This window comes from Anabas testudineus, chromosome 9, assembly GCF_900324465.2.
Source record: "Anabas testudineus chromosome 9, fAnaTes1.2, whole genome shotgun sequence".
NCBI classification, from domain to species: domain Eukaryota; kingdom Metazoa; phylum Chordata; class Actinopteri; order Anabantiformes; family Anabantidae; genus Anabas; species Anabas testudineus.
Genome location: NC_046618.1, coordinates 5,662,744 through 5,690,355, shown reverse-complemented (window position 1 = coordinate 5,690,355; position 27,612 = coordinate 5,662,744). Strand labels below are relative to the sequence as shown.

At 41.8% G+C, this 27,612-nt stretch overlaps 4 protein-coding genes across 5 annotated transcripts; all 4 read left to right on the top strand.

Annotated features, from left to right (window-relative positions):
- The first annotated feature begins 549 nt into the window (after nt 1–549).
- Nucleotides 550–16,764, top strand: si:ch73-138n13.1 (trichohyalin). The gene is made up of 9 exons (XM_026342713.1): nt 550–3,071; nt 3,354–3,479; nt 12,699–12,814; nt 13,732–13,897; nt 14,053–14,215; nt 14,405–14,535; nt 14,790–14,933; nt 15,049–15,136; nt 15,224–16,764. The coding sequence occupies exons 1-7, from the start codon at nt 678–680 to the stop codon at nt 14,871–14,873; spliced, it is 3,180 nt and encodes a 1,059-aa protein (XP_026198498.1). The 5' UTR covers nt 550–677; the 3' UTR covers nt 14,874–14,933; nt 15,049–15,136; nt 15,224–16,764.
- Nucleotides 16,765–18,132: 1,368 nt separating this feature from the next.
- On the top strand, nt 18,133–19,567 carry crybb3 (crystallin, beta B3). The gene is made up of 5 exons (XM_026343488.1): nt 18,133–18,222; nt 18,460–18,578; nt 18,696–18,828; nt 19,038–19,180; nt 19,318–19,567. Exons 1-5 carry the CDS (start codon nt 18,148–18,150, stop codon nt 19,565–19,567), a joined length of 720 nt encoding a protein of 239 aa, XP_026199273.1. The 5' UTR covers nt 18,133–18,147.
- Nucleotides 19,568–22,727: 3,160 nt separating this feature from the next.
- crybb2 (crystallin, beta B2) lies at nt 22,728–24,048 on the top strand. The gene is made up of 5 exons (XM_026343489.1): nt 22,728–22,790; nt 22,995–23,113; nt 23,303–23,435; nt 23,544–23,686; nt 23,803–24,048. The coding sequence occupies exons 1-5, from the start codon at nt 22,728–22,730 to the stop codon at nt 23,969–23,971; spliced, it is 627 nt and encodes a 208-aa protein (XP_026199274.1). The 3' UTR covers nt 23,972–24,048.
- Nucleotides 24,049–24,318: 270 nt separating this feature from the next.
- Nucleotides 24,319–27,580, top strand: ctu1 (cytosolic thiouridylase subunit 1 homolog (S. pombe)). Of its 2 annotated transcripts, none has more exons than XM_026342503.1 (3): nt 24,319–24,408; nt 25,253–25,767; nt 25,924–27,580. In XM_026342503.1, exons 2-3 carry the CDS (start codon nt 25,272–25,274, stop codon nt 26,457–26,459), a joined length of 1,032 nt encoding a protein of 343 aa, XP_026198288.1. In that variant the 5' UTR covers nt 24,319–24,408; nt 25,253–25,271; the 3' UTR covers nt 26,460–27,580. The 2 variants fall into 2 exon arrangements, with proteins under 2 accessions (XP_026198288.1, XP_026198287.1); XM_026342502.1 differs by having other exon boundaries at nt 24,328–24,494.
- The last annotated feature ends 32 nt before the right edge of the window (nt 27,581–27,612 follow it).

Here is a 27,612-nt window from a genome sequence, read left to right as displayed (position 1 = left end):
TTTCTTTCAAATGACGATGATGATGAATGAACAAGTGTTCATGTCTTAAATTTCTCAGACTGAAGAGGCAGCTGTCAGCCCCAGTGACCAGTGGATATTTGTGGGTTTAACCGATTCCAAAGAGCAGCTCAAAGTGGCGTCTACACCTGAAGAGTCTGAGATGAGACAAATGTTTGGTGTCACTTCTAAGGAAAGTGGTCCTACCAGTGAAGTACTGACAGTGAGAGCATCCATGTTTGAAAATGTTGTTGAGAGGCACAGTGTGCTACTGGTGGACGAGGCTAAGCCTGTGAACAAGTCGAAGGATTTGCTAAGCCCGTCATTTAAAAGAGAAACTAGTGAGGATGAGGGAACTCTGGTCACTGCCACCTACAAAGAACCTGTTGCTCCGTCAAGTCCTCTGCGGGTGGTACATGCCTTTGACACAGTGCAGGCAGTCGAAGAGAACAGGGCAGTAAGTGAGAACGTTCCACCAGCTCACTGGGAGGATAAAGCCATGACCCTACGCTCTAGACGCTCAGAGGGGAGCAGGGTGGTGCCTGAGATGACTGCTTCAGCACGCAAAGAACCAGCTTTGCCTGCAACACCAGAACAGCATCCGCGGTATCTCAGAATCGGAGCGTTGCAGAAATGGACCACTACCGACTTTGTCCAAGATACCAGACAAAGAGAAAGGGATGCTGAGAGAAACACAAAGGGAAGTGGCTTCAGCTAAAGAGGTAGAGCAGGAGGAGGTGCCTGAAGCACCTCCACGTTTGAAAAGACTACACACAGAGGAACAGCCAAAACCCAAGGCAACCTACTTTGCTTTGACTGCACAAATACAGGAGCCAGTTTCTCCTGTAGATGCAGGAGCAAAGAAAGGAGGCATGACTTCGCCTTTTGATGATTTCTCTGTGAGGTCTCTTTTGGGCAGCTCTCAAGGGAAGAATCTTCCAGTAAGGAGGAATCCGTCATTGGATGAAGCTTTTGGAAAAACCATTAAATCTCAAGATCAAGCTGATGAATCACTGCTGAGAAGCCACATGTCACTCAAAGAGATCAGGTCGGTGTCAGATGGACAGACGTCAGAGGAAATGATGGAGGTTGAGAAGAACAGAGAGGCTACAATGAAATCACTTGAAAAAGAAAAGCAGAAACAGCTTGAGAAACAGGCACTTTTAGAATTTGCAAGAATGAAGGAGCGAGAGATGCAAAGAAAATTTGAAAGGCAAAGGCAGAAAGACTTTGAGAAAGAGAAACAAGAGTTGGAAAGACAGAAGCAGATAGAGCTTGAAAAGCAGAAACAGCAGGAAATGGAGAGAGAGAAACAACAAGAGCTTGAAAGAGAGAGGCACAAGCAGGAAAAGGAGAGACAAGAGAGGCAAAGACAAAGGGAGGAAGAGAGGCAGAGAGAGCTGGATAAGGAGAGACACCTGCTGGAAATCCAGAAGGAGAAACAGAAATTAGAAGAACTGGAAAAATTTAAAGAGTTAGAGAGACAACAGCTCTTAGAGTTTCAAAAACAAAAGCAGAAAGAAAAAGAGATGCAGCAGGCACTGGAGCTTGAAAAGCAGAGACAAAGAGAGAAGGTGGAGAGAGAAGAAGCAGAGAAAATAAAACAGATGGCACTAGAACAGGAAACGTTAAGACTGAGAGAGCTCGATAAAGAAAGGGAAAGACAAAAAGAGATGGAGAAGGAGCGTCAGAAAGAACTTGAGTGGAAAAAACGGAGAGAGCTTGAGAGACAGAGACAACTAGATATTCAGAGACAGGAATTAGAAAACCAGAGGCTGAGACAACAAGAACTGGAGAAGGAAAGGCGCAGGAAGGAAGAGATGGAGAGACAACAGCTTCTAGAGTTTCAAAAACAGAAGCAGAAAGAAAAAGAGATGCAGCAGGCATTGGAGCTTGAACAGCAGAGACAAAAAGAGAAGATGGTGAGAGAAGAAGCAGAGAAAAGAAAACAGATGGCACTAGAACAGGAAACGTTAAGACTGAGAGAACTCGATAAAGAAAGGGAAAGACAAAAAGAGATGGAGAAGGAGCGTCAGAAAGAACTTGAGTGGGAAAAACAGAGAGAGCTGGAAAGACAGAGACAGAAAGATTTAGAAAAGGAGCGACAAAGACAACTAGATATTGAGAGGCAGGAAATAGAAAACCAGAGGCGAAGACAACAAGAACTGGAAAAGGAAAGGCGCAGGAAGGAAGAGATGGAAAGAATGAAAGAGATGGAGAGACAACAGCTCCTGGAGTTTGAAAAGCAAAAACAGGCAGAAAGGGAGAGACAACAAGTTTTGGAGCTTGAGAAGCGCAGACTGAGAGAAAAGATGGAGGAAGAAGAGGCAGAGAAAATAAGACAGGTTGCCAAACAGCAAGAAGCAGAGAGACAGCGCCTTAAAGAGAAGCTGAAGAAAGAGGAGCAGGACAGGGCAAAGTCAGAGTCTTCACCTCTAAGACCTAAAGTTGTGGATCTGGACTCTGTGCTCTGGAGTGACCCGTTGTCCAAGGCTACTCCTCAACGCAGTGACCCTGCAACACGATGGAAGGAGCCATCTCCCAGAGCAGAAGAGTCTTACAAACCTGCCATTCTCGATATAGACTCTTTCACATCACAGACGCAACTCTCTCCCAGTAAAGACTTGTTTTCCGTTTCTAGCATTCAGGGAGTAGATTCTGGTTTGGGAAGTAGATTACAGCCTACACCCGAGAGAGATGTTAGCTGGAAGGTGCCATCACAGACTTCAGGCAGTTTCTCTAGCCCAGTATGGACAACCTCTCCTCAGGACCCATGGGAGATGTGGCCTAATGAGATATCTGTGGACAAGCCCATGGCCGAACCTAGAAAACAGGCCAACAGAGTCAGCCCAGAGCAACTCTTTATCAGGCAGGAGGAACGGCAACTGGCTCCACAGAGGCACTGGTCTACTTTGATGGATGAGCCACATCTCTTGGCCCCTTTTAATCAGACCAGAACTGGTATTCCTCCTGGAGGAGCATCCAGCAGCTTTCCTGCAGAGCCAGTCTGGTTCCCCAGAGAGCCACAACGTCAAGACAGCAGCAGGGAGATTCAGCGCCACAGGAGATCCCAGGTGAGTAATAAATAATTTCAAGCTTCATATGGATTTTGAACAGCAACAAGTTTTGGTAGGATAGCGAAACAATCTAGTGTAAACTTGTCTTAAAATGGATGCAACATTAATTTGGAAATCAGAAAGTGAAGCGATCTGCATATTGAATACTAAAGCTACTGTCAGTGTTGATAGAGATATGGCCGGTACTCTCTCACAGATTGATGATAAACTATGCAGTTTTCAAAGATGATATTTATTAGGTGAGGAAGCGTTCACACTTCTCCCCTTGTGTGTCTTTAGGAGTTGAACAGGATGCGGTCTCGCAGTGTGTCACGGCGATCAGCTCCCTCAAGCAGTGCCATGGAGGGAAACCTTTCCAGGATGAGGAGTCGCAGCGCTCACAGAGAGCGGGACCGCCACAGCTGGGTGAGTAAGAACTGCAGCTCAGTCTCTGCGACAGTAAATCTGTGCTCCACAGAAGCTATAACTCAGTAAGATTTAAAGCTGCTGCCTAAGTTGTTGCTTCAGTTTGATTGTTGGCTGCACGCCCTTCATTACACTCACTGTTTTTATTTGGACTATTTATCAAACAACTCTGTAGGCAGGAAAATCTGTGTGCTCCTGAGTATATACTCTGTTGTGTGTGTGTGTGTGTGTGTGTGTGTGTGTAAGTCTGCATGTGTCTAATGCAGTGTTAGGAGTGGAATGCAGTTAGTTGACTGAACATTGACAGCTGCTGTGCTCAGGTAGTAAAAGGTCTGTGACTAATGTTAATAGCATTGACTCGTAGCCTCAGCTCCACCCTTCCCACATCACAATCTAGGGAAGTGGCTTCTCAGACCTGTAATTCAGGATTGGACAAATGGTTAATGAATACATGTTCCCACTGCTCATTTATCAGAAAACCTGTCAGCATAGCTTGGAGAATGCTGACAAGAGAAATGGTGCGTAATGATCATGTGTCCTGCATCCAGGCAGACACATTATATTATCTGTGTGTGTCTCCCCCTCTGGGCTGCTTGGTTACACCTGTCATTCTTAACTTTTAACCTTGTAGTTTAGATCTTGAATTTTGAGACAGAGTAAATAAAATATCCCAGCATTTTTACAATTATACAGATCACATACATGCTTAAATCATGTGCATTCAATCACAATTATTTTTATAAGATAAACAGGGTTAGGCTCTTTGTCACTGTGCCTGTAATTGCAGGGCCAAGTTGGAAGCCTACCCAGACATACAGCATATTGTGTCTCATAATTGCACAGTGCCATGATACAGAGCTGAAATTAAGTTACTATGAGCTTAAGGTCACTACCACCATCTAGTGGTTGTGTTTCACCTTGTGTGAATCATTCCAAAATGCACGTACTTTTCTCCTTACTGGTGTTGGTGCTTGTTGTTTTTTTTAATTAAAATGTTGCTGAGTTGTAATCATCTGCGGGCTGACGTTGAAACTTCTGTAGTGGAGCTTATTACAAATGTTCCAAGCAGGTCAGCACCATGTTTAGATGTTTTTACAGCTCAGAAAATGTTGCACATGTGATGTGAAATTAACTATTGTAAAATAAGCAGCAAATATAATTGTTTGCATTGTACTGTATGATCACTTTCTCTCTATTTTAGATGTTTGTATCAACTGCATAAATCTTGCTAGAAAAATGTAAAACATCTGGTTAATTTAATGTGGTGGTGTTTACAGATGTTACAAAGAATGTTTAATGCCAAAATCTGTGAGTATTCATCTATTAGAAATTATCAATTTCCCTTTAAATGTGTTTACTGTAAGAAGCATCCTCATAAAGTACTCACACAGATGATGTAATAGCTGTGTAGTGTCTCACTGGTCAGAGGGTCTGATCTGGTGAGTGGGACAGAGCAGAGATGGGAACTGTGCTGAGAGCTGTGTTGTACATGTGGTCATGCTGCTTGACTGCACGCTGCCTCTGGGTAAGTGACAGCACAACTCTCTTGTTACAGATGTTTCTCCGTAAGATGTACCATATATGTCCTTTTACATAGCAAGTAAAGTAGGTAGTTATTATATTCAGTATAGTGTTTGTACTTCCTGTATCAGTTCTATTGTGTGCTTGATGGCTCAGTTTCTGTCTGGAGCTGCGCACCGACTGATGAGGTCAGCAGAGGAAGGGAAGTGGCAAGTAGCCATGAATCACTTCCAGTAGGTGATGCTTTATTAGAGGGGTGGTAATAACCTAAATCTTAATGCATAGCCTTTATGTTATGATAGCCTTATGTTTTCTCTGTTATTAAAATCAGTAGAAAGAAAAGGTGAATGGATGTGAGATTTCCTGACATTGTTCATCCAAACCACCATTATGTGTTGTGACAGAATATTATGAAAAGGAATTTGGACATTTCTGTTATAAAGGGCTGCAACTGACAATTACTTTCATCTAACGCTCCATAAATAATATTAATAATAATAGTAATTTAGTTTTGTTCAGCGTTGAAGGGTGAGAGGGATTTGTTTGCGTGCTATTAGAAATAGAGTCTTGCAAATAGAGTAAAGTTAATCAGATTACCTGCAGGGGGCATATGTGGACAGGGATTCAACCTATACGAGCCCCTCTGTCCCAGTTTGCTCTGAGGTGAATTCTCTGAAGTGCCTCTGGAGTCACCCACTGTGGCTTTATTTAGGGTACCAGATGACTGGCACCATATTACAGAGGCCTGTTTAAGATCGTAGCATGTATGTATCAGAAAGTTCGAAGCTCGTGTTGTGCTTAGTGTGACTGACAGGGATTTAAACAAACATTCACTCGACTGCTGAGATTCCTGCTTTTGGATTCATTGTGCTGACAAAGTGGTTTATTTTCTTTGGTAGAGCCACACCTGTCTTTCACTTTTCTCTCTCATGCATGTCTAATGCTTCTATTAATAGTTTTCCCCTTAACATGATCACTGAGTTGAGCTCATTCCTCTCATCACACTTTGTCATTCCCACTCTCTCTTTCTGTGTTAATTATAGATGCTACTTAATAGCTTTCCTGCTTCCATCAACATTTGTTTCCACTGCTGTTCTATTCTGGCTGCGACACTTCAGTGTCTTGCCCTGCAACTGGATCAGGCTATAACAACAGAGTACTGCAGAACATATATCTCCTTCCGTTCTCCCTCCTGCTCTGAATCAGGGACCTCCCATTCTCTCTCTCTCACTCTCCCCTACTCTGTTCCACACTCCCTCTCTCCACCCAGTTTCTCCTTGACGGTGAGTCCTAGCACTCATTGCAGAGAGCAGCATTGCTGACGCATTTTGTCCTACCTGCCCATACCTGCAGAAAAAGGCGAGGGGATAATTTTTTTTCCTCTGTTCATCTTTTCTCCTCTGGATTTGTATTCCTTATCACAGAACCCTGTTCTGTTTCCTCTGTTTGATACTGTATCAGTTGCCTTCTGGCTTTCCGTATGGAATACGAATTACTACGGCAGCTTTCTTTTTGCCACCAGCTGTCCTGCACCATTTCATCTCTCAGCTTTTTGCCAGAAGGTAGCGTAGTACTACGCACTATGGGCATGTAGCCTTGTTGAATGGATGGATTCTTCAACTCCGAAACTGGGGCTTGTTTTAGAAGAAGATCAACATCAACTGTGGGACAGCTGTCAGTTCAGCTGTATGTGAGGCTAAGATCAGGGCATAGAAGCTCATACCTGGACGATTGGTAGAGCGTTGTTTTGACCATTCTCATACTCAATCAACCTGTATGATATAAATAGATAATTGAAAGTTCCGATTCTGCTATTGCTCATCACCTGAGTACCTCAGTAGTTGATGCCAGAGAAACATGGCTGAGAAACCTGTTGGTTTTTCAGACTGTCTCAAAAAGTAGTGTACTGCATCATTACTTTTAAGTGCTGACCTTACGTAACATTTTCACGCACACGTGGATGGTGTGGCAGGCTTCTCATAGCTAGCATATCGCGTGTGCATCGAAATAGACATTAGAAAGCTTCACAATTCACTTAAGGCGCCAGTCTGGAGCCTTGACAGTGATGAGTTGAAACAGAGACCTGACGGCTCCAGTGGGATTGCGCAGCAGAAAGGCCATTTGGAAGAGGACCGGCTGCTCTTCTCATACTGCAGTGCTGTGATCAGAAGACACCTCCAGCATCACCAGATCAAACCAGCTGAGCTGTGGAGCTGTTCCTCACTGCTGCAGTATTGACCCTGCAACACACATCAGTGAATACCTAGGATACTGTCACCTCTCCATAATTAGACTCTAATGATCCCCTGCTTATGTGATAGCCAAAGTCACAGCTCAGTTCACAGACTCTATTCTGACACAGCAAGTCTCATTACTAGTGAGCTGCCATGGAGTATTTGGGAGACAAGCTGTCAGTGGCTCACTCTCAGGTGTCAGGATGGGTGGGAAATGTCCGCCGCTCTCTTCATGGGGCACTCAACTTTTTATCCAGCTCGGTAGAGAGGGGAGGCAGAGGGGAGGATGAGACTGGGGACTTCAAGAGAACAAGCTCCCTGCGCTCCTTGGCCTCACGCAGCAGGGAGTCCATCCGCAGATTCTCACTGCGCAGCCAGCAACGTCTGTCTTTACGCAGGCGCACTGCACCCAACACCCCTACTGCTGTAAGATTACACACACATTTAATACAAACACTGGTACTTACTTTTTTCTGATACTGGTTACAAACAGTTAGGATAAGGAGAACTGTAACATCTGGTGGAGTAAAAAATTCCAGTCATTTTGCAGCAATGTCCATGCATTCCCTGTGTTAGCAGCTGCTCCTTCATCAGCTATTTGGTCTGTAGCCAAACATGTCAAGAACTTGTACATCTGCGTTGTTGTGCACAGCCACTCCTGTTTCTCCTCTATCTCTGTCTTAACCACTTTCCCATCTTATATTGTCTTTGCCACAATATAAACATCATTTCATCTCTCTTTGTTTAGCAGTGCTGTTGTTATACAGGTTCTTCAGGCCGTTCTATTGTCAACCATTGTTGAATAGAATTGGTACTGACAAGAGTTGAAAGGGAGATTCTTAAGAGAAAAAAGACTATAATGTTGATTTTGACCAAAAAAAAAAAAAAAAAAAGCCCAACAAGGACAAAGATTGTGATTCCTTGACTCTCCACTCTGACATCTAACCCGGTGTATGCTCTATGTAAAGCACAGATTTGTAAATCCATGTAGGGATATGAATACATTGCTGTGAAGTTGTTCCTATCTTTAGGTTATGCCTTTTTGCTGAACTGCTGTGCAACACCTCATGAGTCAGAGCTCCAAAAGATAAGAGGTGTTTTCATAACTTCTGTGCGACTGTTGGTTGTGTTGACGTCTTACTCTGTCCCAGCTATGATTGTGGTCTGTGAGAGCTGTGTGCCTCCCTGCTGGACTGGTGAATGAGTGACAGTAAGAGGTCAGTTGGGCAGGACGGCCAGGGCTGTTAGATGGATGGGATGTTGCCAGGAAATGGGGGAGAGGAGAGAGGAGATGTGGAAATGAGAGAGTAAATGGACACTGCTTGTGGAACATTGCACCAATTCTGCCACTTTTACAAATGCTTTTTTACTTTTATATCCAATCAGAACTGTCACTCCCTTCTTACTCAAATTTTTAATATTTTTTTCTTCAGAAAATATAAAGAAACGTCATTATAGCAGATAATGAAAATGGAGCAGAAAGCGATTCATGGTTTTGTCCACACATATTCATTATGTGTGCACTTAGCGACATTTAGCAAATAGAGTTGTTAAGTCAGTAAATGTTGCTTTACCGAGTCTCACTGTGAATAGCTGAATTAGGGTTCCATGATATTTCACCTTATGGCTGTTGAAGTATATATATGAAGGATGGAGACTGACGTGTGATAACTCACTGTCAGATGTCTTAGCAGGGTGACAGATTTCCCAGTCTCTAAAGCTTGTTAAGTAGTCTGACATAGAATTTGAGTGATATTAGCTGTTGTGTAAATATTAACGAGCAACTGGTCATGTTGACCATACTTCAAAACCACCCACCTGGTGTCACAAGTTATTGTTTGTCTTGTTCAAGCAGTAGGCACACATTATTAAAACCATCAGTAGTAAGTGAAATTCAATTTAATTTAACTCATTCTTTCAAAAAGCCAGTTAAAGGGGTATGTTGCTGATTTAGCTCTCCACTCCTACATTGTCCTGCACTAATAACTGGTTCTGCAGCAGAGGTTTCTTTTATTATTATTTATGTATTTGTTTATTTTTAATTTTCTGAGCCTGACACCTACATTACCCATGCTATGCTATCTAATGCTGATAGGAGCTACTGTGACATCACTTGATAAGCTTTGTTAGACTTGGTGTGGCTCCTTATGCATTAGTACGCTACAAGTGGAGACAAGTTGAGTTTCCCTTAAACTGTGACTTCAGCTTTTTACAACTTGCTTTGTATGGTTCTAGTTTGGGTACTGCATAAATAAATTGTATTAAACTTAATTAAATCACTCTTCATTACTCTGTTAAATCACCTCTTTGTTTCAGGTGATGTCATCTTTCATACTATACAGTCTATAGGAGCATGTTGACCAAGTTATAGTCTTGGTCGACCTGCTCCTCCAGATGACATCATCTGAACTGAAAAACTACTTGCAGCTACTTGTAGACATGTAGCTGCTGTGTGTCACTTTGTTGTAGCTTATCTCCAAAGAATCCTCACAGTTGAGCTGTATGCTGTACATTTAGGTACTGATAAAAACTAAACTCTCAACAATCTTAATAACAGCAAAAATCAGAAAAACAAACCCCAGACTGAAAGAAAGGGGAATAATCCTTTAAGTCAGATTCAGCTCTCTTTGAGTTAAAGTCTTAAGCCAAGTCAGGTTCTTAAATTCTTTTCCTGTGCTCTTACTGCATTGGTCCCTTGTCTGTATTGTACTACTTATGTAATGATAGAATAACACAACACTATTCCGTTTGTCTCACAGACTTTGTCTTAATGTAAGCCCTCTGACATGTGGCTATAGTGCATGGGATTAGTGCTTGTGGGAGCAGTTTTTTTGAATATATGCAGGATATTGTTATTGATTATTATACAGCATACAGCAAATTTAATGTTGTGATAAAACATTTTTAGTAGTCTAATAGTAGTTAGTAGTCTTACAGTATTCAAGGTGGTCTTGTCAGATCCTATTTACTGTTTATGTGGATAAGGTCATGAGCCACCTCACTTTCATAGCAGTGCTATCTGCAGTACTGAAGTATGTTAACACCTTTACCAGAGGTTGTTTTCTTTATAGATATGTGATTGGAGATAACACTTTTATCCATTTTGAGTAGACAAATGGGACAGCTGATGGCAATACTGAAATGGACACTCACTCTTCAACAGTATCACAAACTTAGTTGTAAGCTTGTGTCTTGGATGTTGTGTTCATGTAAACACAGTTATTATATGTAGAGCAGTGACTCACTCTGTGTGCTCTGCTCTGATGTAAGACCATCTGTTAGGTGCTTTATAGCAGAGCCCTTCCCTTTTCAGGGAACAGAAACACAGTAACTCGTTTTCCATTTAACTGTCGAGATAGGAGCATTCCAAAGGCGGCTGTTCCTCCGTCCTCTGTGAATGTGTCGTCAGGTTATGTGTGGCGATCAGCGATCAGTGCATTATCAAGAACAAGTTTCCACAACCTTGTTCCAGCCCCTTCCTCATCAGATTGTCAGTTAACCCTATTTAGTGATCAGCCCTTTCTCTCCTCTATCCTTCCATTCATCCGGTCTTTGTTTTGTTGTTTCCCCTGACACACCCTTCCTGTCTAGAGGAAACTGACTATTGCTAATGTTATTAAAGAAAAACCTTGCTCCTGACAACCATAAATCCTTGCTACTAGTCTGGCTGGTTCCTCCATTAACCATGTTCTCCATGTCTGTAGTCCATAGCAGAGCCCACACCTGTTACTGTGTAACTGTGATCAATCCTAGTGCTCAAAAGTTGCCTTTTTTCTAACCTGGCATTATCTGTACATTAATGCAGACTACACTAAAAGAGAGAAAGAGTTCATTTGAAGTTCAGCACTGAAGCTGTAAAGATCCGATTTTACTGAATAATAAGTTAGAAATCTACAACAGCTTTAAGCGGCTTGGTGGGGCCTGTTCCAGCAAAGGCAGTGTTCCACATCTATGCTGATCAGGTGAGGGTGTGTTCGGGGTGTGTTGAGTAACACACGCAAAATGAAAATTTTATGACCAACATTTTACAAGCCCTGATTTTTTTTTCGAGCAGTGATAGCAGTGTTATATGAAGATAGAAGAGAGGAAAATGACATAATATTGAAGCCTGCCGCTGGAACTGAACCAAAAATTGTTTAATGTCATGGTTTGGTTAATGATGTCTTGTTGTAAGCTTAAATCATCCATGATGAAACTTAAGGGTTCAGTATATTTCTAGCAAACTAGGTTGAATAGCGTGTCATTTGGTCAATGGCAACGTCCCTGATTCCCCATCAGATCTATACCTTCTGTACTATTGTAATGAACTAAGCACATAGCAATGTTTCTATACAGGTAGTTTAGGTACATCTCCCTCTAGCATATTCTTTGTGGCAGATCATCTCATCTGCTTGCATTAGCTGGCCTGTTAAATTAATCCCACAACCACCAGATACAGTAAGTGTCTGTATGTGTAAGTGTAAGTGGTGCGATCCTGTGATGTCAACTTGAAGAGTGTGAATGCAGTAAATCTTTGAGAAGAGGATGGACTTGACAGCCGGAGCTTTCTCTGAGGCACTGAGCAGTGCTGAATGCCATTCTTGCTGTACTACGTTTTCTTTTTTGCTGTCAGGAAAGGCTTAGCCGATGAATGACATCCTGCACCGCTGTTCCTTTTTCACACTCTCAGCTTTAATTTCTCATTCTAACCTTACATCTATCCCGTCGTCTTGGGGCTTTTTATGCCTTACTGATATAGCTCTGTTTTCACATACACAGAACAGACAAGGACAGCTTTCAGGAAGCTGTGAAGAATTTTGAGCTGTGATCTGTAGTCACTGTTAAAATAAATATCCCTGCTCTCATAGTCGAGGAGGAACCTGGACTGCCAGGTGTATCACATTTCTCTGTCCACCCCTCAGGCTGCATCTGAGGACACAAGGATTTATCTTTTGTGTTTTTTTTCCTATATAGGCCAGGGTTATCAGTTCATGCACAGGCGTGTCCCTGTAAGCTCTGTGTGGTTCTGAGACAGTGTGTCCTCTGTACCAGCCTCATTAAAAGAGGCATGGTTCAGTAGACAGCAAACACACACTAAATCACCCACCCACCTATCTCAGCCTTTGTCCCCACTTCAGTCCTGTCTCTATTAACTCGTCCCTTCACCTTTCATTATGCATCTTACCACTGCAGGCGGCTCAAGCCAAAAAAGATGCAGATCTATTAGCAGCACTGTTGGCTTAACCAACTTTCCTTTATTTTTCATAATAACATGTTACCATTCTAGTTAAACTGATTTTCAGTTGATCTTTGCAATGAAGATAATAAATGGACCATTTCCACATATTTGCCAAACTTAAGATTTTTAAGCTGTCACCTGCAGATGTGAAGTGAGAGATACTTTTAGTGTCTCGGTGGCCTGTTGCATAACTTGGATCCAAATTGATTGCTCAGCATCCATTAACAATACCCTGTCTGCCTCCAGGTGCCACAAAAGCAAGGTGTCCGAGACGAGGAGGAGGGGAAGGACTCTGAAACACCGGTCCATGAAACTGACAGTCAATACGGGACCTGGGAGACAGGACTGCGCACTGATGACAGGTAAACATACATTCTCTGTCCACTATTCTGATATCTGATATGTTTTTATTTAACATTAACATTCAGAAAACAGAGGTCAGTGTCCCCGAACTATCAGACCTTTTCACTTTATGTGTGTGTGTCTTTAGTGTTTATTTTATCTTTATCTGTTTGTTTTACTGCTCTAATCTCTGTGTAGAGAAAGGGGTGCGGCAAATGCAGGTGTGACGTAATGGTGTGGAGGAGCATAAAAGAGTATTTTTTATAAGCAGCCACTGATTGCTATTAAGAATATGGAATGAATACGACATGTCATTATATGATTGTGCAAGAATACTTTGTGTAGTACTACAGACAAGTGCAACAAAGATACAAGACTGCCCCTGATATATTGAATCCACTGCATAAAATAAAAAACACAATATATTAAAATGAAGGCATGTAAACATAGCTTGCTAGTTTCAGTTTGAGTTTAGTTTTTAGAGGCCATTGTCTCTTCAGACACTGTCTGAGAGTGTGCAGTCTCAGGAGCAACAGTTGGTAAAGATTTAAACATAAAGGATGGATTCATACACAATGTTTGCATTGAATCCAATTAGATTTTCAATGAAATCTCTACTAACATTACTACTACTACAGTACTACTGTGCAACACAGTAGTACAGTTGTTTTGTGTGGGTAGTTACATTGCAAGGTATTACTGACCTCCTGTGGCCAGAATATTATGTTAATCAACACTCACAACAAGGTCATTCAAATTAATAAAAAATGCTAAATTGCAGTCTATTACATATGTGTTTTTTATATGAACTGCTTTTGATTATCGCTGAAATGATGACAAGATAACGGGAATGTGAAACTGTGGTTACAGCAGCTGCACAGTTGTTTTCATAAGTGTTTCCCAACTTTTTTACCCCTTTTCTTGTATTCTCTGTCAGCCTCACTCCTGCCACTCCCAGTTCAGAAAGCAACCTCAGCCCATCACCAAGGAAACCCACCCCCCCACACACGCCGGGTGAACGTGGCTCACAGTTTGAAAGTGATTCTCCGGACAGCCTTCTTCCCTCATCATCATCTGAGAGCCAGACCCTGTCTTTCCCTGATGTAAGTGTCACCTGAGTTAAGATCATACATGTCTTTCAACTGGCCTGTTTGAATTGTAGGCTTCTTAAGAAAGCCATGTTCATGTTCTCAATTCTACTTTTATGCTCATAATGCATGTTGGCTGACATAGTTTCTCTCTGTGTCTCAATCATCAGGCTCCAACCACTTTGTTAGACACGAGTGCTCTCCGCTCCAGAGCCCAGCTGGCAAAGAAACGAGCGCCGCGGACACGGCCCACCAGGGCTACCCGTCAGAGTGCTGTGCTGGCAGACGGAGAATCAGAAAACACTGAGGACTGGCTTTACAGAGACTCCACGGGTTAGTACTTTGCCTAGAACCTGTAGTCTTTGTGTTACTGATGCACTAAAGAGATAAATGAGATACTTACACTTTTGATCTCCCAGAAATGAAGCGCTAAATGTCTAACTGCACCTCACCCCCTACACCTTTCTAGTGACTATGCTGTGTCCACACAAATGACAATAACTTGTATTCTTCCTATGACAGAGGCAAAAGTTGAGAGTAAAGATGATTCAGACTCTGAGGAGCAGAACAAAGGAGCTGATGCCAGCCCTGCTGTTTCCTCTCAGCCGCAGAGGATTGCCCTGTTCCCTGGGGTCGACCCTTCAAGTTTAAAGGTGAGTTTTAATCTTATTTGCACACATTTAGGTTTTGGCCATAGTATCTACTTCCCGAACCATTATAAGGAAGTCATTGCCACAGGATATCGGGCTCCATAGAAAATAGAAAAAATCTAGAGAAAATCTACAGTCACTTTATTGTACCTAATTTTGGCCTCTCTTGTCATGGCTACACTGAGTGCTTTCATTGTAAGCTCACCTGGATGACCTTTTCTAAAGCAATTAATTCATTTGTCTTGCTTTTGTGCCAGGCCCAGCTGAAAAGGAGGGGTGACTCTGACAATCAAATTGATGGACCTGCTCCCGCCACCTTTGCAGCCCTCTCGATCCCCTAAGTCACCCTTCCTTCCGCGGGCAGCACGTGTACTGCCCACGCCTGGTGGGAAGGAAAATGGGTAAGAGACACTTGATGAAAAGATGTTTTCTCTATAGACTGAGTTTGCACATTTATTTTTTTGTTCCTGTATTAACTTTCAACTTAGTAATGTTTTCTGCCTCCTATCTGTGTAGTGTGGAGGACTCACCCCAGTGGTTGAAAGAGCTGAAGTCCAAGAAGCGCTTGAGTCAATATGAAAATGAAAACTAATGAAATAATGAGGTGAGAGACTTTTCAAGTGTTAAAAATCTCATTTATTTGCAGTATATCTTTTTTTCACTGTCATCTTTCCCTTCCCTCTTCCTCAAGGTTGCCTTAACGGAAGAATCTAAATGAAACAGAAGCCTTAATGTTTGATTGACCCAGAGAGTAGAGAGAGTCGAATCTACAGCTGCTGATGGATTTTGTTTTTTGTTTTTTCTATTTGTTTGTCGTTCTCTTCCTGTCTGGGTTGATAAAAGTGCATGGTGCCTTTTTTATGGACAGAAAGAACAAGCAAGGGGGAAAAAACATCAGGCTGCAGTGCTTTATCCATTTCATGCTTGAACCTGTGGGAGCTCTCCTGCACCAGGAGGGACTTCGTGTGAACACTTAAATAGGGACCAGAAGAAGTCTGGGTGGGGGCAGTTATATCCTGCCAACAACTGCATTTCAGGAAATGGTTAACTAGTGGGACCGCAACGCCTCTTTATCCTGGACATGCTTCACAAATGCTGGACGACAATCCAGCCAAACCTCTGCAAAATGTGTTTAGTTTCATTACTTAGCTGCGTATGTATGTGTGTGGAGGTTGTTTTGGGAGGGGGGGGTCATTGCCATAGGATAACATTTCAGACACTAATGACTTTTGAACATAGAGAACAAATCACCACTGACTTGATTGTAAGTGGGACTGTATATGATGTTAGTAATTGTAATCAAGAGATGTTATATTTGTATTATGAACCGTTTAACAAAGGCAGAGAGCTAGTTTTGAAAACATTAAGATGCATCAATGCAGTGGAGGCTCCACAGTCTTACTTTGATACACTCCACAACCTAACAGTGTCACGGTTACAGCATACTGTACTGTATGTGCTTTTGTCTATGTGTGTTTGTCTTTTCATAAGATCAACAGGGGACTTTTTTTGGGGGGGGAGAGGGTTAAGTGACTTTGCATCTGTCAATCATGCACACTCTTACTCAGCACAAATGTTCTCTTGAATCTTTTATGAAAACACTAATCAGCCTGTCTTCCCTCCTTTTAAAAGGTTGATTGATTGTAGCTGTAAGCATCCATAATAAGCCATACTCTCTTGTAGCAGACACGCACACACACGATCGTGTTTTGACAATGGTTTTCCAATGAATGTGCAATTTTCCCTCTATTTTGTCCCCATTAATGTGTGGGCACAATCTTTACTGACACAACAGGCTTTTGCTCAAACTGACTGAGTGTTGGGGTTACTCTAGTGGAGGGGTGGTTTGTTGTTTGTTGGTCACTACATTGTTTAAATGACTTTACCCTTTACAGTGCTCCAAACACACCTGACTATTTGTAGCTGCTTTTACAGATAACAGTTCCTCCTCATGTTTACCATCCACCCACTCACTCTGCGCTCCTATACAGCACTTTGTCATTCGATGCACTACAGCACTGACGTCTGCCCCCTTGTGTTGGCTATGTCTTGTCTGTTGTTGGTCTGCTATGTACATGGATGTTTTACTTTGTCATAAAATGTGAGGGTTTATTTTTATGTCCTTCTTTGTCCTTTTTTTTAAAATTTGAAAGTAAAGATGTATATTGCACTGTGTTATGCTGACCAGTGTCCAAAAGTGAATAAATTCTTAATAAAATTTACGTGAGTTAAGCTACAGTCTCTGTTTAGTGCTTGTTTACATATACATACCCATTTAAACATTAAACAGATGTTTAGATTTTTCTGGTTTAGTGAGAATTATGGAAACTTAAAAACCTTAAAGGGTGAATTCACAGATGTTCAGTTTACATCCTCTGTGTGTGTGTGTGTGTGTGTGTGTGTGTGTGTGTGTGTGTGTGTGTGTGTGTGTGTGTGTGTGTGTGTGTGTGTGTGCATGCGCGCGCGTGAATGGCAAAACACATCAATCTCAGACTCTCAAAAGTTGCAGTCTCTGGTCACCTTGCTCCTTCAGATGACATCATCTAAAATCCTGATGATATAAACGTCTCTCCCCATGATGTCAACTAGAGGGTGTTTTACCTCAAAACAGAGGAGGGAAACCCTTTAGAACAGGCAGAGAGAAATAAAAAAAAAAAACAACATGAAAGTACATGTACTTCTCAAACTAGAACCACAGGAAGCACTTTGAAAGTCAAAATATTCTGAATCAAATATTTTTTCTTACTGATCAAAGTTCTATTCTGGGCTATTTGTCGAACATCTGAATTGAACCATTTGACGACAGTGCTGATAATACTAACCCAAAATTGCCAGAAAGATGTGATGAAGTTTTGCACGGTTGAGCCTGGGCGTAGTCTGAGAGTGTGTGTATGTTTGTGTGTTTGTGCTGAGCAGGGCTGAATCCTCTTGGCTCTTTCCCCCTGTGCCCGCACACAGTGCTCACTGGCAGCCAGGCGGACAGGCAGGGTAGCGTGTGCCAACACAGCTGCCTATTGAGAGGCAGCGTTACGGACACAATGTGAACGACAGACTTGCTGTATCAACAGCTCCCCCTTTTCTGCTGTTGTGGCCAGAAATAAACCATAAATACCCCCCCTGTCCCTGCCCTCTAATGGCTCAACCCCACCAAACACCAAGTGGCACTGAGAAAGAGGGACACTACCATTTCCTTGCAGGCATACCCAGGTAAAAGCCTCATTCTGGACACTGGAATCAGTAGCTGAAGTGTATTTATTCCATTGCAACGCACAGTTAGATTGTCCTCCATCAGTGAAAAGTCACGGTTGGAGGATTTTGGTATCATGGATTGCAATAAAACCTGACGATGAGTGTATACTTTACAAACCTGAATAATCTAGCATTAGTTACACAATCATTTGATATAGTGTAAGCTGAAGGTTAAGCTACTGTACTTTAGGCCAAAATGAATACAATCCTTCTGTTCAAGCGTGAGTTAGAAGCTGCGACTGTGACACTTCAGCTTCTCTCCTGTGTGCATATATACATGCCTGTGTGTATGTGCATTATGGACGGTGCTTTGTCTCTGTGTGTGTGCGCTGCTGCCAAGAAGTGGAGGAGCAGTGGATCAGGAGGATGTCAGAGCAGCAGAGTGCCCCGGAGCAGCTGGCTGCTGGAAAGAGCCAGGGTGGAGCTGGAGCCACGTATAAGGTACTGGTCCTGTCCAAAGGTGAAGACCTGGCTTGATTTTCCAGTGTCAGTATTTTTTGCACCCCTTTTATGCTCCTTCTGTGTATTTTAGTTTCTTTTAACCCCCGTATCAAATCACCACATGTGGTTTTCTAAGATGACATACAGTGTGCCACTTCCCCAAGTGGAACTGAAGCGAACGCGGCTGTGTCAGTGCCATGCTGACTGGTAACATGCGCGTCTCGCTCTGTGATCCAGGTGGTGCTGTTTGAGTTCGAGAACTTCCAGGGTTGCAAGGCGGAGTTTTCTGCAGAGTGTAAAGATGTGACGGAGAAAGGACTGGAGAAGGTTGGATCTGTGATAGTTGAGTCAGGACCGTAAGTGATGCCGCACTCACAAAACTGTTTGACTCAAGTTCATTTAGAAAATTTTATTTGATCTGTTAAACACTCCCCTTCTCACATTGCTATCTGTGTTCCTCTTTCTCCTCTAAGCTGGGTGGGTTATGATCGGCATGGGTTCACAGGGGAGCAGTTTATTCTGGAAAAGGGCGAGTATCCACGCTGGGACACCTGGACCAACAGTCAGAACAGCTACTCCCTCTTTTCTCTAAGGCCACTGAAAGTGGTGGGTCCCGAGTCTCAATACAAAGCTGACACTGCAGACACACAAATCTTATAAATATCTCCAGACATGAAAAGTGTGCAGGGTTTCATATGTGAGCTACCCACACATTCCTTTAATTCGTAGCATTTTGATACCAAACATCGTTGTTTTACCTACTCAGCATCTAGTGGAGACACACTGAAGGATGTGGATGTGTTTCTCCTTCGCAGGACAGTGCTGAACATAAGCTACACCTGTATGAGAACCCTGGATTTACTGGTAGAAAGATGGAGATTGTTGATGATGATGTGCCCAGTTTGTGGGGCCACGGTTTTCAGGATCGTGTAGCAAGTGTTAAGGCTCTTAACGGAACGTAAGCTCCTCTCTACGTCCTTGTTTCATACAAAGCTCTCCTGTTTTTATGTTTATTCCACCCAACTCCAACCAGATAAATCCACATAGTTTTTTAATTTGTTCTATGACCTGTTCTCACTGTTTCCCCTCTTCCAGATGGGTCGGCTACATGTACCCAGGTTACAGGGGGCGTCAGTTTATATTCGAGCGAGGAGATTTCAAGCACTGGAACGACTGGGAGGCCCCCGCGCCACAGATCCAGTCTGTCCGACGTGTGCGGGACATGCAGTGGCACAAGAGAGGCTGCTTCACTGTTCCTGACCCAGATCCAGCTCCCGGCCCAGGCCCCGACCCCGAACCTGCCCCAGCACCTCCTGCCCCCCCTGCCACAGCTGGAGCCAGCTGAGCAGGATCCTCACCTGCCTCCCAATCCCTCCCTCAGCCTCCCCTACGCTGCAGACAGTGCCTGCCCTATGCCTTAACCTGACCATGGCAAACGCTGCTTGTGCCCAGTGAGGTGTGCCATGTATGTTTCAGTGGCGAATAAAAGTTGTTTGACCTGGAGTTGTCCTGTGTGTTGGTGATGTTATATTTGTAAGTGAAAATGGAAATGACTACAAAGATTTGGAAAAAAAAACACTTTCAAATATGTCAACAAAATCAATGTGGAAATAACATAGAAACAACATGATTACAGATTAAACCACACGTGTTTTGGACTGAATTTAGTTTTACGGTACATGTGCCATTTTTACTCTTTGTGTGTTCCAGTTAAGTCAGTAAGCTCATCCAGCATTTGGAGACCATGACTTATAAAGTGAATATGTGAATATGCTTCTGCTTAACTACAAGGGAAATGATGTCATACTGTATGTATGCCTTCCATCAAAACAGAGTGCACTGCATTCCTGTCCATAGTGATCATTGTACATGTGATGGTTAATGATCCTCATGGTGCATGACCACCAGGTAGTCATAAGGAACTAATATTAGCTACATTAAACTCGTGATTATTAAAAAGCATCTTTTAAACATATATAGTTCTGGTAGGTTTAATATTAGTCTTTTAATAACACAGGGTCAAAATTCATGTTTCACAGTCCTAAGAGTTTTTACTGTAACATAAAAGTACATATGCAGGCTATTAGATATTTATTATTCTTAGAGTATATTTTGGACTATTTCTAGGTTGAAGTCTCACCTTCCATCCAACACTTACATCTGTGATTTTCCCTGAAGCATAAAGCATCGGTAACAGCCACATCTCTAATTCAAATTCCTCTGTGTTGTGAATCATCAAATAACAGATGGCTTTATCATTAACAGCTCCGTTTTCATCTCAAGAAAGCTCAGTTAAACCGTGACTGATTACTAGTAATTGAATTCATTTGTTAAGTGTAAGGAGGTGAAAAACAAATCAAATCAAATAATCAAACCACATTTGAATAAATCACAAACATATTATTTGGAGCATTCATGTACTCAGAGTCTCCATTTGGGACCATGAGGCCTTTACAAAAAAAAAAAAAAAAAAACACATCGGCAACTTGTATTGCATGTTTGAGTTCATTATAAATACATTATATTATGGTATGTCATGTTAAACACTATTTTCAACACTGTTAGCATTTTACAGATTACCAGGGTTGATTAGTATTAGAGTAGTGTGCAGCACAGAAACAGAGTATGTGCAGTGAGAAGAAAGCCAGTGTGGCCACATCATGATCCAACATGATGACTGACGCTTATATCAATACAAAAACACACTTATATCAGTACATCAGTAGTACAGGTTGCATGACTAAAGATGTAATTCAGCCAATGACAGTGATGTAAATAAACATTCACTGTCTAAATACTTTCACCAGCAGATATGAAGAACGATTCAAGCTATTTGGAAATATTTTAAGAAATGTTCTAAAATAAAAAATAAATATACTCCCAGTTCACAGCTCCTTTCACGTTATCACATGTTGCCCATGCACATTGATGCAGACGCCTCCTTGTTGAGTCTGAGTAGAAGAAAATGTATTTTAAACTGTATCATAACGTTGCACATACATCCTACATTGAAACATAAATTCAAAGTGCCAAGCAAATGTAAGACGAATGTAAAGGAAAACCATGTAAAAGCTAATGGAGTAACGTATAAAGTATGTGAAAACTGAAATAGTCAAAGAATTATAGGGATAAAAATACTCCACCACCAGCATGAGTTGAAATTTTGACTATATATTATTATCTATATTGGTACAGGCAACAACATTATTTGACTTTTAATACCGATGCATCTATGCACGAGCAGTATTTTCCTTTGGAGCCAGTTTCATCTGCTTCAAACAGGCAACAGTGAGAGGCCACTGAGAGTTAGACCACTGGTTCCCAACTAAGGGGTTAGGTCCATGCAAATGGTTTTTAATGAATTATATTATCATTTCTTTAACTTAAAATTGTATATAAATGTTGTATTTTGGCAGTATATAATTAATTAAATAGTCGAGTAACTAATAACTACACAGGTAAACAGGATTTTCCCACTGATAAACAGTGGACTACATACTTTCCAACAACGGTGTATTGCATGCATTAAATAAAATACATTGTCACTGAACTATTTTTTACTGCCAGTACAAGAAAGCTTTCATGTGTGGTCAACAGGTTCAGCTTGGGAGCTGTTTATCTGAGCAAACGGCAGCTGCAGTGGGGTTTCACATTAAACAACAACAATACCGTTTTCTAGAAATGAAATACTAAATAAAACTACACTTGTGGAAATATTCAGCGGTATTTGGGCTGTTATTCATGTGCGTCTGAATCACTCCAGCGCAGTAAAACCCATCTTTTACAATCCTTCTCTCTCTCTCTCTCTCTCCCTCTCATTGTAGGTGTGGGACTCTTGGCACTGTTTGTGCTGAATCATGTGAATATCGAACAATGACGGGCTGGACAAAACTGACAACTAATGAAATAACTTTGTGGGAGTGTGACACCCCCCGGGGTGGGGGGGAGGCTACATGGTGACCCCTCATTTCAGTGTGCTGGGCCTATGGCAGGCCGATCTGCAGGCTGGCTTGGACTCTGTGGGTACTGTTGGCAGAGTTTCCACCCCTGGGCGTCCCGTATATATTGAGCTCACCGTGCCATCGCAAACACACTGGCACAGACAGGTACTGGTAAGAGGTTCATGTCCGTCATGGCACATGCTGTAAATATAAATGTAAAATTAACATTTATATTCAGAATATGTCTTCCTTTTGATTCTATATTTCAGATTTTGATTTCTACAATCTATATCCCATTTTGCATTGCTGTAATTTTGTCTTTAGAAGGCTGATAACTTATTTTGGGGCAAAAGGCGTGGATGCTTCTGTGCAGAAGTGTGTGAGAAAATAATAGAAAACAAAATCAGTGAGCGTGGTATTACCTACAGTTTAACCTGCTCAATTTAGACATTAAGATGTGTAACTACTCATACCATGTAGACATCCATAGCTATTAATCAGAGACAAAACTATATCATTTTGTCTGTATCTCTTTTCAGTTTCCTCCTTGCTGATCCATTCACTATGGCCACAGACCACCAGAACCCTGCATCCAAGCAGCAGCAGCCAGGCACCAGTGCATTTAAGGTGAGAGGAAATGCTTCAGACTTACAGACACCAAATCATGCACACCTTATAATTTACAACCTCCTCCTCTTGTGCAGTCCTTATTTGCAGCCTCTTAACATGCTAGACTAGCACAAATTGAGACCAGCAGCTCAATGATGCTCTCGAGAGCTTTTTCAACGTGCTAAAAACACAATTCTCCTCTCTTCTCCTGCTGCGTCACAGCTGGTTATCTATGAGCAAGAAAACTTCCAGGGACGCTGCCATGAGCTGACTGGTCCCTGTAACAACCTCCAGGAAGCAGGCGTGGAGAAAGTGGGCTCCATACTGGTGCTGTGTGGACCGTGAGTGTGGGTCAGAGACAGACAGTAAACCTAGGAAATTATTTCCCAACAGAGAAAGAAAAATGGGCTGCTCTGTGAATGAGTAGGGGATGTCATGGACAAAAACAACTATGCGTGTCACAGTTTTCTTTCCTGCTTTGGCCCCATGCCAACCACAACCTTATATGTCTTTCCTTTCTGCCCTCTCAGATGGGTGGGATATGAGCAGGCCAACTGCAAGGGGGAGCAGTATGTGTTTGAGAAGGGGGAGTATCCTCGCTGGGATTCCTGGACCAACAGCAGGCGTAGTGACACCATTGTTGCATTCCGCCCGATTAAAGTGGTAAGGAGGCATATTTTTGTGGTTCCATAATCCCATCAGTCATTCAATCAGCTGCTTAACATGTCACCCTCTGCACTAATGCGAGTTTATGCTTTGCTCCTCTCTCAGGACAGCCAGGAGCACAAGATTGTCCTTTACGAAAACCCCAGCTTTGCAGGAAAGAAGATAGAAATCATCGATGATGATGTCCCCAGCTTTCACGCACACGGCTACCAGGAGAAGGTCTCATCTGTCCGGGTTCAGAGTGGCACGTGAGTCCTCCATGTTTAATGAAATTGTAACTATCTGCTACCTGTCACTCATTACTGTCCTTTGACCTCTGATTGTCTCTTACATGTTTTCCCTCTCTGTTGTCCTGGTGTACCAGTTGGGTGGGCTATCAATATCCAGGCTACAGAGGCTATCAGTACCTGTTTGAAAAGGGGGAGTATAAGGACAGCACTGAGTTCGGGGCCCAGTTTCCTCAGATCCAGTCAGTCCGGCGCATCAGAGACATGCAGTGGCATCAGCGGGGTGCTTTTCACCCTGTCATCTAAGCTTGTGACTCTTTCCTGTTATGAACCCTGACCACGGCCACCTTACTCCCCTCCAGCAGATACCCTTTGTCCTTTGTTTCTACCAAACAGCATTCTGATATCTATTGCAGCTGCTGCAGTAGTGACATTCTTTGAAGCAAACTAATAAATCCTTATTGCTTACATTTGACTTGGTTGTTGGTTGTTCTTTATATCTTAAAGGGACATCACATAATGGACAAAGGTCATGTCAATAATGTTGAATTGTTTTAAGTACCATACAGCATCCCAAGTCTGGAATTGCAGTTTGTCATGTGTCCTGACCACCTCCGACCAGTAGGTGGCACTGCAGGAGCTCAGAACTCCTGGTACTTTCCGGTCTGCCATGAAGATGAGCTGGACTCGTGATGGAACAACATGCTACTTTATTTAGTCGTCTAATACTTTATATTGTTTAAGTAAGAAAAAGTACATATTTCAAAGTATTACGCTAGAGTACTCCCATCCTCTTTCTCAATTCAGACTTCGGTCCATCGGATATTTGGTATGAAAATGTTACTATTTAGCTTAACTTGGCTAGCTAGGCGTTGAAACACGTTTAGTAACGTTAAGTGAGTTTGGACCATATCTCCAAAAGTGGCTATTTGCCTTTTATGTATGTGTTTCAGAGTTAATTATATCAAACTATTTAAACTCTTACGCAAAAAAGGTTTAGTCATCTGTATCAACCTTTTGGTTAGTCTATGGTCTGCGTGTGTTGTTGAATTGACAAACTCTAACTAACTTGGTCAGCTGAGCTTCATCTTCAGAGCTCACGATTAAAATCTTATGTCTAAAGTAAATTCCTATTATAAAGCGTTTTTAATGTTTTTGTTTAACTCTCGGCTTGGCTTAGGAACATCAGACCACAAATATCGCTGAAGGGTCAGTTCACTTTATCCACAATGTTTTTTCTGTCGTGAAGTGTCCTGAAGTGTATTGAATTCTCTAGTTTAAAATACTGTTTGTCGAATCACTGGTGGTTTGTATAAGTTGGTCTAATTGCCAGATTTCTAGTGTTTAATATAAGTTTAAGTTGCAATAAAATATTATTACCATAGAGATACCCTGAAATCCCGGAGATAAACGTATTTATGGTACTTTTTTTTTTTTTTTTTTTTTACCTGTAACTTTGTTTATTTATGCTATGAAAATAGTGAAAGGATGAGATTTGATTTGATGAGTTGGTGTTTAATTATACATCTGACTTTGACATTAAAACATTCAGGATCATTTGGTTTACTAAGTTTTTACATTTTTCAGATTTCCATTAGCTGTCAAGATGCCTGTCCTGTGTAGCAGCTGTGCCGAGAAACGTGCCGTGCTGAAACGTCCAAAAACCGGTCACTCGCTATGTAAGGAGTGCTTCTTCTGGGCCTTCGAAGAGGAAGTGCATCAGACAATTGTGGCAGCAAAGCTGTTCAAACCTGGGGAGACGGTAGGAATCGCTGCCTCAGGAGGAAAGGACTCCACAGTGCTGGCACATGTAATGAAGCTCCTAAATGAGCGATACAACTATGGCCTTGAACTTATGCTTCTCTCAGTGGATGAGGGAATCACTGGTTACCGAGATGACTCCTTGGAGACCGTAAAGAGGAATCAGCAACAGTATGAGCTGCCACTGAAGATTGTGTCATATGAGGAGCTGTATGGATGGACTATGGATGCTATAGTGAAGCAGGTGGGCTTGAAAAATAACTGCACCTTCTGTGGAGTGTTCAGACGGCAGGCATTAGACAGAGGAGCCATCATGCTGAAGGTGGATAAGATATGCACAGGTAACTTCAACCCAGATACCTTTCATTAAAGACAGAAATTTCAGACTGGAAATGTAAAATGTAACATCTAATATTTTATTAGCTTTTTTTTTTTCTTTTCATTTGGTAGATGTGGTTGTTGATTTATTTATTTATTTTATTTATTTTTTTGCACAGGTCACAATGCTGATGATGTGGCTGAAACTGTTTTGATGAACGTCTTACGAGGGGACATAGCTAGACTGCGCCGCTGCACTGCCATCTCTACATCCAGCGAGGGTGAAGGGGTTGTGCCGCGTTGCAAGCCCCTTAAATATGCATATGAGAAAGAGATTGTTTTGTATGCTTACTTCAAGAAGTTGGACTACTTTTCTACTGAATGTATATACTCTCCCAATGCTTATCGTGGCTATGCTAGGACCTTTTTGAAGGACCTAGAGAGTGTAAGGTCTAGCTCCATCATGGATATCATCCACTCAGGAGAGAACCTGTCTGTGCGAGAGGGGATAAAGATGCCTGTGCAGGGGACATGCAGCCGCTGTGGCTACATCTCCAGCCAGGCACTGTGCAAGTCATGCGTGCTCCTGGAGGGCCTGAATCGAGGCCTCCCAAAACTGGGTATAGGCAAACACCACCGCCTGCACGACAAAATCCTTTCCCAGCAGCCTCTTACTGAGAAGGAGGAGAGGAAGCTGAAATCAGTAGAGTTTTAACAATTATCACTTGGTTTATTTTAGACTTTTATTTAGTTATATATTACTGTATGTTTTTAGAATAAAATGCATTTTTATTTTAAATTTCAGTAATTGAATATTTATTCAATTTTTACCATTTTCATTGTAGTAAATCCTAATTCAGTGAATCTTCACAGTACTGAGGTCCATTCAGTACTGGTACTCACCCGCTAACCTGGATCACTGGTGGGACCAAGTGAACATACACCGAAGTAGGCTGAATTGTGTACTAATACAGTGGTATTGCAAAATGTGTTCAATAAAAGCTGAATGGTACATGTACCCAGTAGTTTTTGTATGATGCAAAAAAATGGAAAAAAGTGGAATATTTTCTATTTGTGTGAAGGCTTAGGTGTTTAATTTTGTACTGCTGTAGTGTACATCTTTCTCTTTTCACTTTACTTGTTACGTTACTTAACGTTGGGAGCTGGTATCATTTGGATTTTGACATAGTAAATATTTCTACACAAGAAGTGTATACATACTGTTGGTGTACAAGGTGCAAAGACAAGGTGAGATTGTTAATTCTTCCACTGCAGCAGGAACACTATTTATTTTTTTGCTTCCTCATATCAGTCTCTGGGGAGGGAATATGACATCTATGGTCACCTTCTAAGGTGTTTTTTTTAATGAACAGTGAATTAATAAATGAATTGACCCTTTTCTTATCTCTATGTTGCTTTTGTATTTCTTGATTATGTTTAGGATGATGTATTAAAAATCAAACAGGCCAGGTTATGTGTCACTATTATAAAACTTTGGCCTACCTTAAAAATGTGAACTACAGATATGCTTTAGGGAGATAACCCAATCACAGTCAGTCACTTTAATACAGTCATATCATTCAGTTTAGACTTGCAGTTGAAGTTGTAATTTGCAAGAGCAAGTAATTATCGAATGTGCAATTTGGTATTTGTGCATTTAGATGTCATTTGTACACACCTACACATACATTCATTTATTTGACACACCTGTTTGTAACTATACAGATTTAGTATATGAAAAACTGGTCTAGTCGAGCATGTACAATATGTCTGATGATTTTCTTTCGTTGATTACTTGTACAGAGTGTGGTGTTGTTTGACCAATAATTAAAAATAAAAAAGATGCCATCGTTACTTTCAGAAACACG